This window comes from Andrographis paniculata, unplaced genomic scaffold, assembly GCF_009805555.1.
Source record: "Andrographis paniculata isolate CXL003 unplaced genomic scaffold, ASM980555v1 Contig57END, whole genome shotgun sequence".
Lineage (NCBI taxonomy): Eukaryota > Viridiplantae > Streptophyta > Magnoliopsida > Lamiales > Acanthaceae > Andrographis > Andrographis paniculata.
This window is the reverse complement of record NW_026137592.1, coordinates 282,422-295,352: the sequence shown is the minus strand read 5'-3', so window position 1 is coordinate 295,352 and position 12,931 is coordinate 282,422. Positions and strand designations below refer to the sequence as shown.

The following is a 12,931-nucleotide window of genomic DNA, read 5'->3' as shown; positions in this document are numbered from 1 at the left end:
AACATACTCGATAAATACTTATATTTGAACTAAAATTGATATATTTTAATTATATTATGATTATTATTGTTTTTTTTTTTCATTTTAACTATATCAACTATTCTAAATTATAAAAAAAAAATTAAAATATAACAAAAAATTAAAATTTTAGACCGAAATAGAAAGATATACGGCCGTGTAAAATTATACACGGCCGTGTAACAACATGGTCATGTATAATTATACACTGAAATATACATGATCATATAACAAAATTGCCGTGTATAATTGTACATGGTCGTGTAACAACATGATCATGTATAATTATACACTGAAATATACATGACCATGTAATAACAAGTCAACTGTCACGTCACCTCTGTCATATCCACGTCAGCAATTTGTGAAAATTGTTTATAATGGGACCAAATTGATTGAAATTGTTTATATTGGTACTAAAATTGATGAATTTTTTATATTGAGACCAAAATTAATTAATTTTAATTATATTAAGATCAAAATTATTTTTTTTTTCTATATTTTATCTAGAGTATTATATAAAAGTATATATCATTTGCTCGATCATGACATTTTCAATATATATTTTTATTTAAAACGTTACAATATAAACCATGCAATTTCTTTAATGCATAATGAAGCTCAGCTCCCATTAATTTGGAGGATATGATAAACTAATTACGTTACGTGTCCAATGCATGCATGCAGAGACTGAGATCTGTGTTTAGATTTAATTTGGTTTGACCTTTTGCCTGTACGTATTTATAATTTTTTCTGCAAAATGATTTAAAGCATACTAACTTCGTGTAACACGCTATTTTAGGATGGTATAATTAGTAGATAATTAAAAATGTATTAATGAAAATAATTATTTTATAATATAAATAATTATAAATTAAATTTAAGCTAACTAATTAGTTTAATTAAAATTAAAAAAAAATAATTAAAAAATTTAAAATGAGATTAAAGTGTGTAATTATTTTTAAAAAATAAAAAGTGACATGAAATGTAGGACGGACAGAAACGGCAACGTGAATATAGTATGTGGGACGGAAGGAGTACTTAAAAACGTAGTATTTTATTCAATTCAAAGCCACTTAAAATTAGGTCCAAGGTTAGGTACGTATGGTATGGTGTATGTATATTGATATTTAGTTTTGACCTCTATATAATAATTATTTCATATTTCTTACATGGATATATATATGTTATTTTCATTTAAAAAAATATACGTGAATCAATTTTCCAATTTGTGAAAATGATCCTTGCCTTTCATTTTATGGACCCCAAAAACACAAATGGGTTTTCTGATTTGCTTTATGAAAAATGTACCTGTCGCCTGTACTGTGGTTGCTTTTGCCACTAAAGTATTACCAAAGCAACTTTTTAAAAAATTCTGAGAATAGTTTTTATATAAAAATATTAAAAATATATTTTTTTTGTGATTTTAAACTAAATATAATATTATTTATTATGTAAATATTAAACCTTTTTGTAACCGTAGCTTAAGAATTTTCTAATTTTATTATTATATATATTTTTTAAATTTATGATGTTTTGAATGTTTTGCTATGTATATATATATATTTCATTATTCTATTATCACTCAGAACGTTAATTGTAACAAAACAAAAACTAACCCTAAAAGTTTAAGATTTAGAAAATTAACCCTGAGGTTTAATACTCTATCTGTCATGAATTATTTGTTAGTTTTTTTTTTTTTTTTTAAATATAACATCAAAACACACACTTAAATATTGGGGCTGAGTGTAATTAACAAATTACAAATTATGCGAATTGAAAAAAGTAATTACATTAGGCAAGCGTTTGTAGATAGGTTCAGCAGGAAAAGGATTCAATTCAAAAGTGACGCTTTATCTTAAATGATGAAGACAGTGACGACCCGACCCGACCCGACCCTACCCTATCCAACCAAAACTCCTCCTTTTGTTATCACTTATCAGCTCAGCTCTGTCACCACTTAACATAACATAACATGACATGACAAAAACATGCATTAGCCAGCCAGCCTTTTACTTTACCCGTGAACCACGACGACTTGACTTGACTTTAATTTTATTTGCCTCCATCCCTTCTGGCAACACTATTGTACGTACATACGAGGCACACAAACAAACAATCCATTGTCGATCAGCATTGCATTCATGATATACATATATATGTTAGCTCTTGCCATCGATCGAGTTCTTTTAATACTATAATTTACCCAACACACACACAGAGAGCTAGTACCTTGGATGGGGAGGCTTATTGATCATGAGCACTTCCAATGGCTGCTGCTGCTGCTGCTGCAAACCCTAATTATTGCAGTTGCAGGTGCAGCTGCATCAGAAAAGAGTATACGTACTGATCAGGTCGAGCCCGTAATGGCAAAGCCCGGTTGCTTGGATCGCTGTGGCAAACTTGCGATCCCATACCCATTCGGCACTACCGAGGAGTGCTACAAGAGCGAACCTTTCTGGGTCCGGTGCGACCACAGTACCAGTAATGATCATCATCATCCAAAGTTGTACTGGCAAAATACCGCCATGGAAATCAACAACATATCCCTCCTTGGCCAGATGACAGCCATGCAATTTGTGTCCGATAGCTGTTATGTTTCTCCTCAACTGAAAACCAACACTGTCACCAATTTGAGATTATCTGTATTATTCTCAGTTAACAATACAGCCAATAAGTTCACCGTTGTGGGCTGCGATTCTTTTGGTTCCATTTCCGGGGAGCGGCGGAGCAAAGGGAAAGGGGATTACTTTACTGGTTGCATCTCCTCGTGTAGCTCCATAAATGATCCAGAGGAGGGTTCTTGTGAAGGTTCAGGCTGCTGCCAGACTTCGATTCCTAACGATGTTTGGAATGTGACACTCACTGTCAAGACGGGTTTCCGCAAGTCTTCTACGGCGCAGAGCATCACCAACTGCTCCTATGGCTTTCTTGTGGAGGAGGGCGAATTCAGGTTTCATCCCCAGAATCTTACCAATTTGGACAAGGTTGAAAAGCTTCCCTTGGTGCTCGATTGGGCTATTGGGACTGGGAATTGTGAGGACGCTCGGAAGAACTCTTCAACCTATGCTTGTAAGAGCGGAAATTCCCATTGCCACCACCCCGAAAATGGCTACGGATACCGCTGTTATTGCGACCCTGGCTACCAGGGAAACCCTTATCTCATCAATGGCTGCAAAGGTATAAATATACATATATATATATATGTGTGATCAATTTGCTTATATAAATAACTCAATTGTGTTGCAGACATTGACGAGTGTAACCCAGATCGCAAGAACAAGTCGTGCCATTACAAATGCCATAATACACCAGGGAGTTTCAACTGTACTTGTCCTAAAGGGTTCCATGGAGATGGCAAAGTAGAAGGAAAGGGTTGCAGTCCTGAAAAATCCCATGTATTAGAGATCGCGGCAGGTGAGATACAAGATTCATTACATGTAGTATTAATTATATTGTAGTATTAATTAATTATTCAAAAAAAACCAGGGTCAACTCTTGGGATCATCTTCCTGCTCCTGATAGCTTGCCTGGCATACATGGAGTACAACAGAAGGCAGTCGAAAAAGACGAAGCGCAAGTGGTTCGTTCTCAACGGCGGCGAGTTGCTGCTCAACAAACTCCTCAAGAAAGATGGATCCGATCAGGACATGTTGAAAATCTTCACTTCATCGGAGCTGAAAAAGGCCACCAACGACTTCCACAAGAGCAACGTCATCGGCCAGGGAGGATTCGGCATAGTTTACAGAGGACTGTTGTCATCCGAAACGACAGTGGCAATCAAGAAGTCCAAAATAGTCGATCCTGATCAGATCGAGCAGTTCGTTCATGAGGTGATTGTTCTTTCCCAAATAAACCACCCCAACGCTGTCAAACTCTTGGGGTGCTGTTTGGAGACAGAAGTGCCCCTTCTGGTGTACGAATTCATCAGCAATGGCACCCTCTTGGGACACCTCCGGGATCAAGCCAAAGCAAGATTTCTTGATTGGCCGAAGCGTTTGAGGATCGCGGCGGGGACGGCGGAGGTCCTGTCGTATCTGCACTCGGAGCCTTCGAACCCGATCATCCACAGAGATGTGAAATCGGACAACATTCTTCTGGACAACAATTTCACGGCCAAAGTGGCTGATTTCGGGGCATCGAGATTGATTCCGCTGGGGCAGATGCAGATTTCCACGGTTGTGCAGGGGACGACGGGGTACCTGGATCCTGAATATTTGCAGACACATCAATTGACAGCGAAGAGCGATGTTTACAGCTTCGGGGTGGTGTTGTTGGAGCTGGTGACTCGGAGGAGAGCGGTTCGGTTCGCCGGGCCGGAGGAGGAGAGGAGCTTGGCGTGTTACTGCGCGTGGATGATGAAGGAGGGGAGATTTGCAGAGGTGATTGATGAGCACATTAGGGGAGAGGTGGGATGCTTGGAGGAGATAATGGAGGTGGGTCGGCTTGCGGAGTGGTGCGTGAAGATGAAGGGCGAAGAGAGGCCGAGTATGCAGGTGGTGGCGGCGAGTTTGAGATCAGTGGAAAGGATTCAGGCCGGGAACAATGGCGGAGATCAGGCGGAGGAGGTGGTGGAAGGGTTGTTTGGGTCTGAAGGCGTCGTGGGTGACGACGGTGAGAGTGGTGGTGGTGGTGATAGCTCCGCCGAGCAGGTCGTCCCTCCGCCGGTGATCGGAGGGCGTTGAGGAGTGGAAATCGAATGGAATGAAATGATCAGTGTTGTTGTTTGCTTAATTAATTATTGGTGACATATATATATGAATTAATTAATTAATTAGTATAAGAAGCATGTGTTACGTTGCTAGATATGCATTTTGCTTTTATTTATGTACTAAATGCCAAATTTGAACACGTTTATTTGTAACCATGTAGTTTTATCTTTACTTTTATACTACCATTAAGTGAATATATTTGCCTTATGCAAAAAATGTTAAGCTAAAAGCTTATTTATCTTGAAATAAGTTATGATATAAAAATGCATTTATTTATTTGTACTTGTATATTTAATTTAATATTTATAACAATATAGTATTATAAGTAGCTTAGAATACAAGCAAACTTTGATCTTATGTTAAATTGTACTTATAAATATTAAATTTGGTGGAATTGGTTCAATCAACAGCACACACACAGAGCTCAATCTTGAATAAATTTATATGATGATCACGTGAGGAGACACCAATCAAACACTGCCACCTGTCCCCATCCATCATCAGCACCAATTCAAATAACATTTGGGCCTAACCTGCGTATATGCAATTTCATAGGCCCATTTTGTTTAGCATGCCCTCCAAAAGCATTATTCATTTTTTATTTATTTAAAAATTATTGTAATATCTACTCTTCTTTGGGAGAGAAAAATAGTTACAGAAATAAAATATTGTGACTGCCAATGCCATGCATGTTAACTTTAATTAATTATTGATTTATTTTTGGCTTTTCCTTTTTGGCAGTAAATAAAAGTAATGTTCCTAATTCTTCCACTAACTAAATTAGTCAATTTCTAGTTGATAGGACAGCTTTTTAAATATGTTTGGCTCTATTAATCAATGATTCTGTCAAATGTCACACACCGAGACCGAGACCGAGGCCCAGATATTCACTCTTTAACTTACTATTATTCATTTATAATAATAATAATAACAACCCAAAATAAATCTATATATATATATATATATACACACAATAGCAAAGTAGTATTTCATAATTATACACATTAGTGTTTGGTTGGCCTAAAATCCTTGGCCACATCACATGCCCTCCAATCTGTTCCATCCCACCGGCCTTTAACTAACATAAACTATTTTTTTTCACAAAATTGGTTACCTAATATCTAAACATGTCACATGCCCAATTTTTAAATAAATATGAAGATATGGATTTATTAATTAAATTACAATTGCTATTAATTATATGGGTTGATTGAACATTCTTGATTAATTTAGGTCAATTTAATTTATTTATTGATACCCAAAATCTCACAAATAAGATAACGATCTCTTATTACAATATAAATTTCTTATAATGTTTTGCCAAAATTTACACACACACAAAATGAAAGCTATTTTAGATTATAGTACTGCTATTATTATTTTTTTACCAGATTGAATTCAAATTACGTTGACTCGACAGAGACTTATTAAAATATTAGTATATTGGTGTGTGTAGCAATGAATTGTGAAAAGGACAAGTAACTAATAATAATAATAATTAAAAAGAGGTATATCCCCACCTAATTTTATTTTCTTAAATACAACATTTAAATTTTTAGTAGATTATATATTTTAATCTTTGAAGTCACATCTTGACAAATGTGTCGTTCGTAACATTTAACCAATTCTTCTCAAATGATAGATATATAATTGATGTCAATTTCGCTGGAATTCATAATAAGAATTCACGTGTCATTGAAAATTCATAATAATCTTTGTTACTTAGAAACAAGAAACTCTATATAATTGGCATTTTATCAATTCAAAATTTGAAGTAATAAAAATTAAAAATGTTAGTGTGTGGTGACAAAATAATAGTAATTGGTATTCATTGTTGTTATCTCAACTAAATATTAGTTAATTGTTTAATAGCACATGACATTGGTAGGTAGATTACGTATGTATATTATTTATTTGAATGTTGGAGAATTCATAATCAATGCATTTTTAAAATTGTATTGCGACCGACCATTATTAATCAAATATCAAAATTCATGATTATTGCGTACGGCAACCAAACTCATGTTACTTGAAATTATCTTCTTCATAATATCATAATAATAATAGTAACTCAGTTAAGTTTTGTAAGTTTATGGCTACAATTACAATTGGAAGAAACAATGGTTTCAAATTCAAATTTAACTCAAAATGGTTGTATTAATTAAAACATATGATATGATTACAGTAAAAGATGCATTAATTAATTAATTCCAATCTGATCGAACCAAATTTAAAAATTTCTATGGCTACACAACTGAACCTTCGGACTGCCAATTGCCAACACGACCAAATGGCTCCCGGCGGCGGCGCTGCGCCGTCGACGGCGACGGAGAGAAGAGTTCGAAGAATGGTTTAGACTCATCGGAAGACCCCAGACTAAAGGAGACGCCATGTGTATACTTGGACTGAGAAGGCAGACCTATGGAGAGCTCCAAGTCAAGTGAAAGTGCGGCGGAGGCGGCGGCAGCCTCCTCCTTCGGCGGCGCGTAGGAGTCTTGGGTTGTGCTGCTGCTGCATTTGGCATCGTCGGCCGATGATGAGTTATCCGTTGCGGGAATGGGGAAGTTGGTGGTGGGTGGGTGGTTCAGTGGTGAGGCTTCTTTTGAATGTCTGAAGTCCAGGGTAGTCTTGGCGGCGGCGGTGGCGTTGAGCGGGCGGTGGGTTTGAGGGTCGATGCCGCGGCTGACAAGCTTGCGCTTGATGTGCGTGTTCCAGTAGTTCTTGATTTCATTGTCGGTTCTTCCGGGCAATCTTCCGGCAATCAAAGACCATCTGTAAAAGGACAAGAACACGAACAAGAATTAATTGAAAATAACATTTTAGAAAGTTTTGGGCAATGTTAGATAGAAAATTGCAAACATAACATACTTGTTTCCAAGCAGGCTGTGAAGCTTGATGATGATTTCATCTTCTTCTTCAGAGAAATTGCCTCTTTTGAGATCAGGTCTCAGATAATTTATCCACCTCAATCTGCAGCTCTTTCCGCACCTGAGCAATCCTAAAGGACGACGATATATCGATCAGGAGAAGGAAGGTACAAATTATGAATTGTAGATCTAATCGAGATCCAGTTGGAGTTGTACCTGCGGCTTTGGGGAGGGAACGCCAGCAGCCTTCGCCATGGGCGCGGATGTAATCGATGAGGCGTTGGTCTTCTTCCTTAGTCCAGGCGCCTTTGTTGGTGTGGGCTTTTTCACAGCAAGGAGACCTTCCCATGTCGTCGTCGTCTTCTTCTCCTTCTTCTTCTAACTCAATTAATAAGAAAACACCACCAGACCCTTCTTCTTTTTCTTCTTCTTCCTCTCCTCTTTTACTATATATGTGTATATAGAGAGAGAAAGAAAGAAAGAGAGAGGGTGGGGAGCGAGAAGAAAAGGAAAGGGAGGAGAAAGCAAGTGGTTAGGTATATTGAGAGAAATAGAAAAGAAAGGTGGAGGGATAATTAATGGATCATAGATAGATATATGGAAGAAGGATCGATTAACGACGATGGTGAAAGAAATATAAGTTATGGAGGGAGGGGAGGGGTATGCATAATAGACCCGTATGTGATGTAATAATAAAATTGAAGGCAGTAGTTTAGTTCGGAAGGTAGGGTAGGGTAGGGTAGGGTAGGGTATGTGGCAAACAGTGAAGAAGGAACAAGAATGCAAGCTTTCGTTTTGACCTCTAGTTAGTTTGTTGGAGAGAGAGAGAGAGAGAGGAGGGGCCAGGACAGTGATGATGATGATGATGATGCATTTTTAAAAAGTGTATCTACCTACCAACCAAATCCAATAACCCCCTCCCTCCCATACATTAACTGCTGTTTTTTCTTTCTCTTTCACTCTCTCTCTCTAGGATAGATACACAGCTGTACTGTGTATTCTTTCTTTCTTTCTGTTACATGACAAAGGAGGGAGGGAAGGGGGTTTGTGTTTTTAATGCATTGAAAAGGGGCACATGGGGTTTGGTACATCTGCCTGAATAAATGGGGTGGGGTGGGGTGGGGTGGGGAACTATATTAAACTATCTACCAAACCCTGTTCGGATTGGATTCTTTTTCAAGGCTTTCTTCGATTTCCATGGCTTGTTCTTTAAGGATATCCATCCATATATGTTTCCGGCAAAACCCCCCACCTTTTCTTTTGCTCATTAACTGTATGTATGTGTACAACTCAACTTAACTTAGATGGATAACCAAGATATTATCCAACACTCCATATGAAGCAGTTTCACACCATTTTTCACTTTGAATTAATTAACTAACTTGGCCTTGGCTTGGCTTGTGTCATAGACAGGACAGGATAACACTAAAATTTTATCAAATCAATGTACTCTTTCTTGGTTGTCATTAGCTAGCTGCCATTGTCATCTCAATGTGGGGTAACATGGCCAAATCACCTGTAATTATTAGGATATTTGTCCCTTGTAAGATGGAAAGCCAAAAGTACAGCCTGTACATCAAGCTTTTGTAACATACTACAATAAAAACACCACCCACCTAGCTTAGATCTTGAATTCTTGTTGATGAACAGCGACAGAGTGTACAAAACATTCAAACTAAATTTGTGTATTGCTTACATTTAAAAAACAAACAAACAAACCTAACTCTACAAAGAATGTTCTTTCAAGCAGTGCACTGCAAAAACATGATGATCACAGCAAAGAACAGACTTGGAAAAAACTACACATAATTGAATGAATGGTAAGATACAAAATGTTACCTATATAGCAACAGCAAAAGAATTTCAATGCAATTAAGAATGAAATAAGTTCAGGGGCCTTACTGTTCCATGAAATTAGCTAGGCAGTTCTCGTTGCATTCCCGCCATATCCAATTCGGGCATCGGATTTCTTGCACATGCAATCTGGCATAGGATACATGTAGAGGGAGTTGTTTGGCTTCCTCGTCTCGCTCCCCTTCACATCATTGTGGTGAAGCATATCCTGGAGTTGTCGTTTAAAGTCTAGCCATCTGCAATGGATCGTGTATATACACATGAATGAATGTAAATTAAAGTTGGAAGGAACTTGATTCTGAGTAGGAGGCAGTTTGCAGATTACCTGATACTCGGCCTGTCAAATAATTGTGCTAACTTCCTCTTGTCTGGCTTTATCGTCTTGGCATGTCCTTCGTTGAAGTAGCGTCTGTGACCGACCAGGAAATGGGGGAAATTTCCGCCTTGGGTTGTTACAAAGACTTCGCTGTGAAGGCAAACTGTGTAGTCTAGCGCTGCCAGCCTCGACGAATGGCCCTGGCATCGCGGCAATTGCAATTCACTGCAGCATTCAAAATAAAGAATAGCAGCTCTGTAAGCCGACTAATGAGGTTTATAAATTACCATAAATGGCGCAAGTTCGTCTTGGGAGGCAAGCGTGTCCTTAGTTTCTAGAAGTGGAAACATCTGTTTTAGGGGAGCCATATACTTCTCCGCTTTGTATATTTTTCCTGCAGCGACGTAGAGAGATGTGTTGTTGTCGAATCCCATACCCCTTAGCATCATCCCCACCTGTATACACCAGCGAGATGATATTTTGGATGCACAATGACAAAAATCAGAAAATGAAGTCGAAAGTAGGTGTTGTTCTCCAGGGTTATACCTCAAGGGGAGTTAGAGGGCACTTTCCATCTACACGGTTGGAACCCGGTCTAATTACCCGACCTTTCCTACGGAATTTCCCTCTCCAACTTCTTTCACGAACAGCATCCATTTCACGTCTTTCTTCTTCACCACCATCATATATGCAGCATGAAAATGCAACCATATCCTTTATTGGAAGATGAAGGGTTGTGATAGTTAAAGCAGATGTAGCAAAGCTGAAAATACAACGTCGACGAATATTTTTATGATAATAAAGACATGGTAGTACCTCTTCAAATCGAAGATGCACCGATACATATTTTCCCCCACTTTTGGAACTCTTTTTAACCATTCGATCAACCATCTTTGCAGCTAGCATTCGTATGGGCTCTGAAAATCTAAGCGCTTCAAAATTGCATAAACATCGAAGCCCTTGGGTAACCGGAGGAGCTGTATGAGCCAACCTGTTAGAGAATGGCGCAACGCGCACAGCCCTGACAAGAAATCGTTATAAACATCTATCACGGTGATATATATACATGATTTTAATAGCAACGAAGAATATGTAGCAATTTTGTACATACTTCAACTCAAGCAGCTTTGGTAGAACCTTTTCAAGATAGTGAGTCGGACTCGACCACGCTTTTATCCTCAAATTCACTATGCTGCTAATGTTGTGATCAAATTGCTGGAGTATATCTTCCGGAAGTTCTCTGATCACATTAACGTGTTTTCTGAGGGCATACATGAAGAAATGCTCATCGAAGATATCACCAAACTTGCTGCAGCAAGAAAAATATGGCAATTCATGTCGATGAAAATTAATACATCAACGACAGTAAATCATATAATCCTAACAGAAGCTATCCTCACCTGGAATCTTTCCAGACACTGTTCAAATGAAATATGGGAATAACAAGCGTTGCATTCAGTAAGCCAGCCACTGCAACGGCATCGCATATCTGTATTTCAAAAGCAAAAGTTAGCAGCAGCAGATTCTTTGGCATAAAAGTATCTCTGTTTTCTTCTTATAATATTCAACCATTTTTACGTATGCTTGTATACAAAGTATCAATATTTCTGAGGTAAACATACCGATATACGCTGCTGATTCAGCCCACCGTTTGCTTCAATGATAAGGTAACCGTTTGACTTGGGTAACTCAGACAAGCCTTTCAAGCACAAAGGTAAGAGGATCAGATTAGCAAAACTACACCCAATAAGTACCTGAGAATGTTCGATATACTATAAATTCCCTCATCACACACCCGAGGAAGGAAAAGCTTGTGTGATACATGGCTTCCAACCTTGCCGCCGCTTCGGGTTCCAAACATTCATTAACTGCATAAAATTAGCCATACACATATTGATAAACTTCAGGAATAGTTATGAATGCATATCAGAAACATCCTCCCACAAATTGACAGGAAATGGATGTCAACAAAGTTATCATTCTTGATCAAATCCGGAATCTAAGCCAATCCTAAAATTGAAAAGTTTCATTGGAACAGCTATAACATATCCATTGTCCAACAACATTCAAAACTCAATGGTTTCATTGAATGCATATTGAAGTGATCAAATTCAATAGAGCATAGGCTACGCCTCAGTTTAATAACCAATCTCTAAGTTGCTAAGCACATCTAATGCAACAGTTGCAATCAAATTGCAGCAAACTACACAAGTGCAAACAAATAAACATTCACAGCCTTCACTCTCAACTTCAATGGAACAGTAATACATCAACCAAAAACCAGAGCTTACCAAATTAGAGGTCCTGTTGCTTTCAGCCTCCATAAATGGCCAAAGCTTCTCAAAAACCTCAGGGCTCCGGTAGACGGAACCCGGGCCGACATTATCACCTCCACCACTACTAAAATTATTCACAACATCCAACCCTATTATACCCAAATACATAAGCATCACAGAGATGTACAGCAAGGGAGCAACTAAAAGCACCCCTCTTCTCCTATACATTGCTGAAATTAAAAAATACCCAAATCTCTCCACTACATTCTTCAATTGCACCCTCCCACCGCCGGGGCCGCCACCGCTGCGGAAACTCCCCCCGCCGGCGCTGGAATTGATGGCGGAGCTGGAGCTTTTTCTACCGCGGTGGCGGGGAGACGATGGAGGAGATAAAGAGCTCGCCTCGTTGCCCAGGCGGCTAAGCCCATGCATAATTCTAGAATTTCCGAGCTCAACTCACGAATTAAGGACGAATTACTCGTCTATCCTAGCTATAGAGTTCAAACATCAAGATAAAAGCTCAGATCTTTGGCATCAATGGGATAAGAATCGAACCCTTTTTTCCTCGGCCGATTAATTAATAGTACGTGCTACTAGGATGAAGAAGAATTCCAAGTCTTGCTGCTACTGTGGCGAGATTCTTGAAGCGTGTGGGGTGCGAGGAACACGGGGTCATGTGAAAATGGCAAGGAAAGAAAGTGGGATCGTGGGTAAGCTTTCAAAGACGCTGCAGATGGAATTAAAACAAGACCCAAATTGCTCAATTCAATGCACAGTAAGTAAATATGGTATTTATTGATAGCAGTTATAAGTTGTAGCCTAGTCTAAGAAGTTAAGGAAGATGCTATAACTTCAGAACATGTTCTTCCTAAATCCTTATCCTTAGCT

The 12,931-nt window shown here is 38.3% G+C and overlaps 3 protein-coding genes across 3 annotated transcripts; 1 reads left to right on the top strand and 2 right to left on the bottom strand.

Moving 5' to 3' along the window:
* Window positions 1–2,015: 2,015 nt before the first annotated feature.
* LOC127257053 (putative wall-associated receptor kinase-like 16) lies at window positions 2,016–4,961 on the top strand. The gene is made up of 3 exons (XM_051283327.1): window positions 2,016–3,198; window positions 3,268–3,435; window positions 3,508–4,961. The coding sequence occupies exons 1-3, from the start codon at window positions 2,256–2,258 to the stop codon at window positions 4,701–4,703; spliced, it is 2,307 nt and encodes a 768-aa protein (XP_051139284.1). The 5' UTR covers window positions 2,016–2,255; the 3' UTR covers window positions 4,704–4,961.
* A 1,863-nt stretch (window positions 4,962–6,824) lies between these two features.
* Window positions 6,825–9,607, bottom strand: LOC127257118 (myb-related protein 330-like). Its single transcript, XM_051283432.1, has 4 exons — window positions 9,500–9,607; window positions 7,814–8,043; window positions 7,599–7,728; window positions 6,825–7,502 (listed from the first exon to the last, which is right to left on the bottom strand). Exons 1-4 carry the CDS (start codon window positions 9,505–9,507, stop codon window positions 6,977–6,979), a joined length of 894 nt encoding a protein of 297 aa, XP_051139389.1. The 5' UTR covers window positions 9,508–9,607; the 3' UTR covers window positions 6,825–6,976.
* Window positions 9,198–12,898, bottom strand: LOC127257117 (O-fucosyltransferase 9). The gene is made up of 10 exons (XM_051283431.1): window positions 12,059–12,898; window positions 11,563–11,635; window positions 11,390–11,466; window positions 11,168–11,256; window positions 10,879–11,076; window positions 10,584–10,788; window positions 10,314–10,481; window positions 10,055–10,222; window positions 9,777–9,967; window positions 9,198–9,687 (listed from the first exon to the last, which is right to left on the bottom strand). The coding sequence occupies exons 1-10, from the start codon at window positions 12,473–12,475 to the stop codon at window positions 9,516–9,518; spliced, it is 1,758 nt and encodes a 585-aa protein (XP_051139388.1). The 5' UTR covers window positions 12,476–12,898; the 3' UTR covers window positions 9,198–9,515.
* Window positions 12,899–12,931: the final 33 nt, after the last annotated feature.

What these genes read in the sequence shown, in the direction of transcription:
- LOC127257117 (XM_051283431.1), bottom strand. Translation starts at nt 12,475, where the DNA reads ATGCATGGGCTTAGCCGCCTGGGCAACGAGGCGAGCTCTTTATCTCCT. An exon ending in ACAAGCTTTTCCTTCCTCGG is followed by an intron (nt 11,467 to 11,562) that starts GTGTGTGATGAG and finishes TGTGCTTGAAAG; the next exon opens with GCTTGTCTGAGTTACCCAAG. An exon ending in TGAATCAGCAGCGTATATCG is followed by an intron (nt 11,257 to 11,389) that starts GTATGTTTACCT and finishes TTTGAAATACAG; the next exon opens with ATATGCGATGCCGTTGCAGT.
- LOC127257053 (XM_051283327.1), top strand. Translation starts at nt 2,256, where the DNA reads ATGGGGAGGCTTATTGATCATGAGCACTTCCAATGGCTGCTGCTGCTG. An exon ending in TCTCATCAATGGCTGCAAAG is followed by an intron (nt 3,199 to 3,267) that starts GTATAAATATAC and finishes ATTGTGTTGCAG; the next exon opens with ACATTGACGAGTGTAACCCA. An exon ending in TGTATTAGAGATCGCGGCAG is followed by an intron (nt 3,436 to 3,507) that starts GTGAGATACAAG and finishes AAAAAAAACCAG; the next exon opens with GGTCAACTCTTGGGATCATC.
- LOC127257118 (XM_051283432.1), bottom strand. An exon ending in TTCCCTCCCCAAAGCCGCAG is followed by an intron (nt 7,729 to 7,813) that starts GTACAACTCCAA and finishes GTCGTCCTTTAG; the next exon opens with GATTGCTCAGGTGCGGAAAG. An exon ending in CACAGCCTGCTTGGAAACAA is followed by an intron (nt 7,503 to 7,598) that starts GTATGTTATGTT and finishes GTCCTTTTACAG; the next exon opens with ATGGTCTTTGATTGCCGGAA.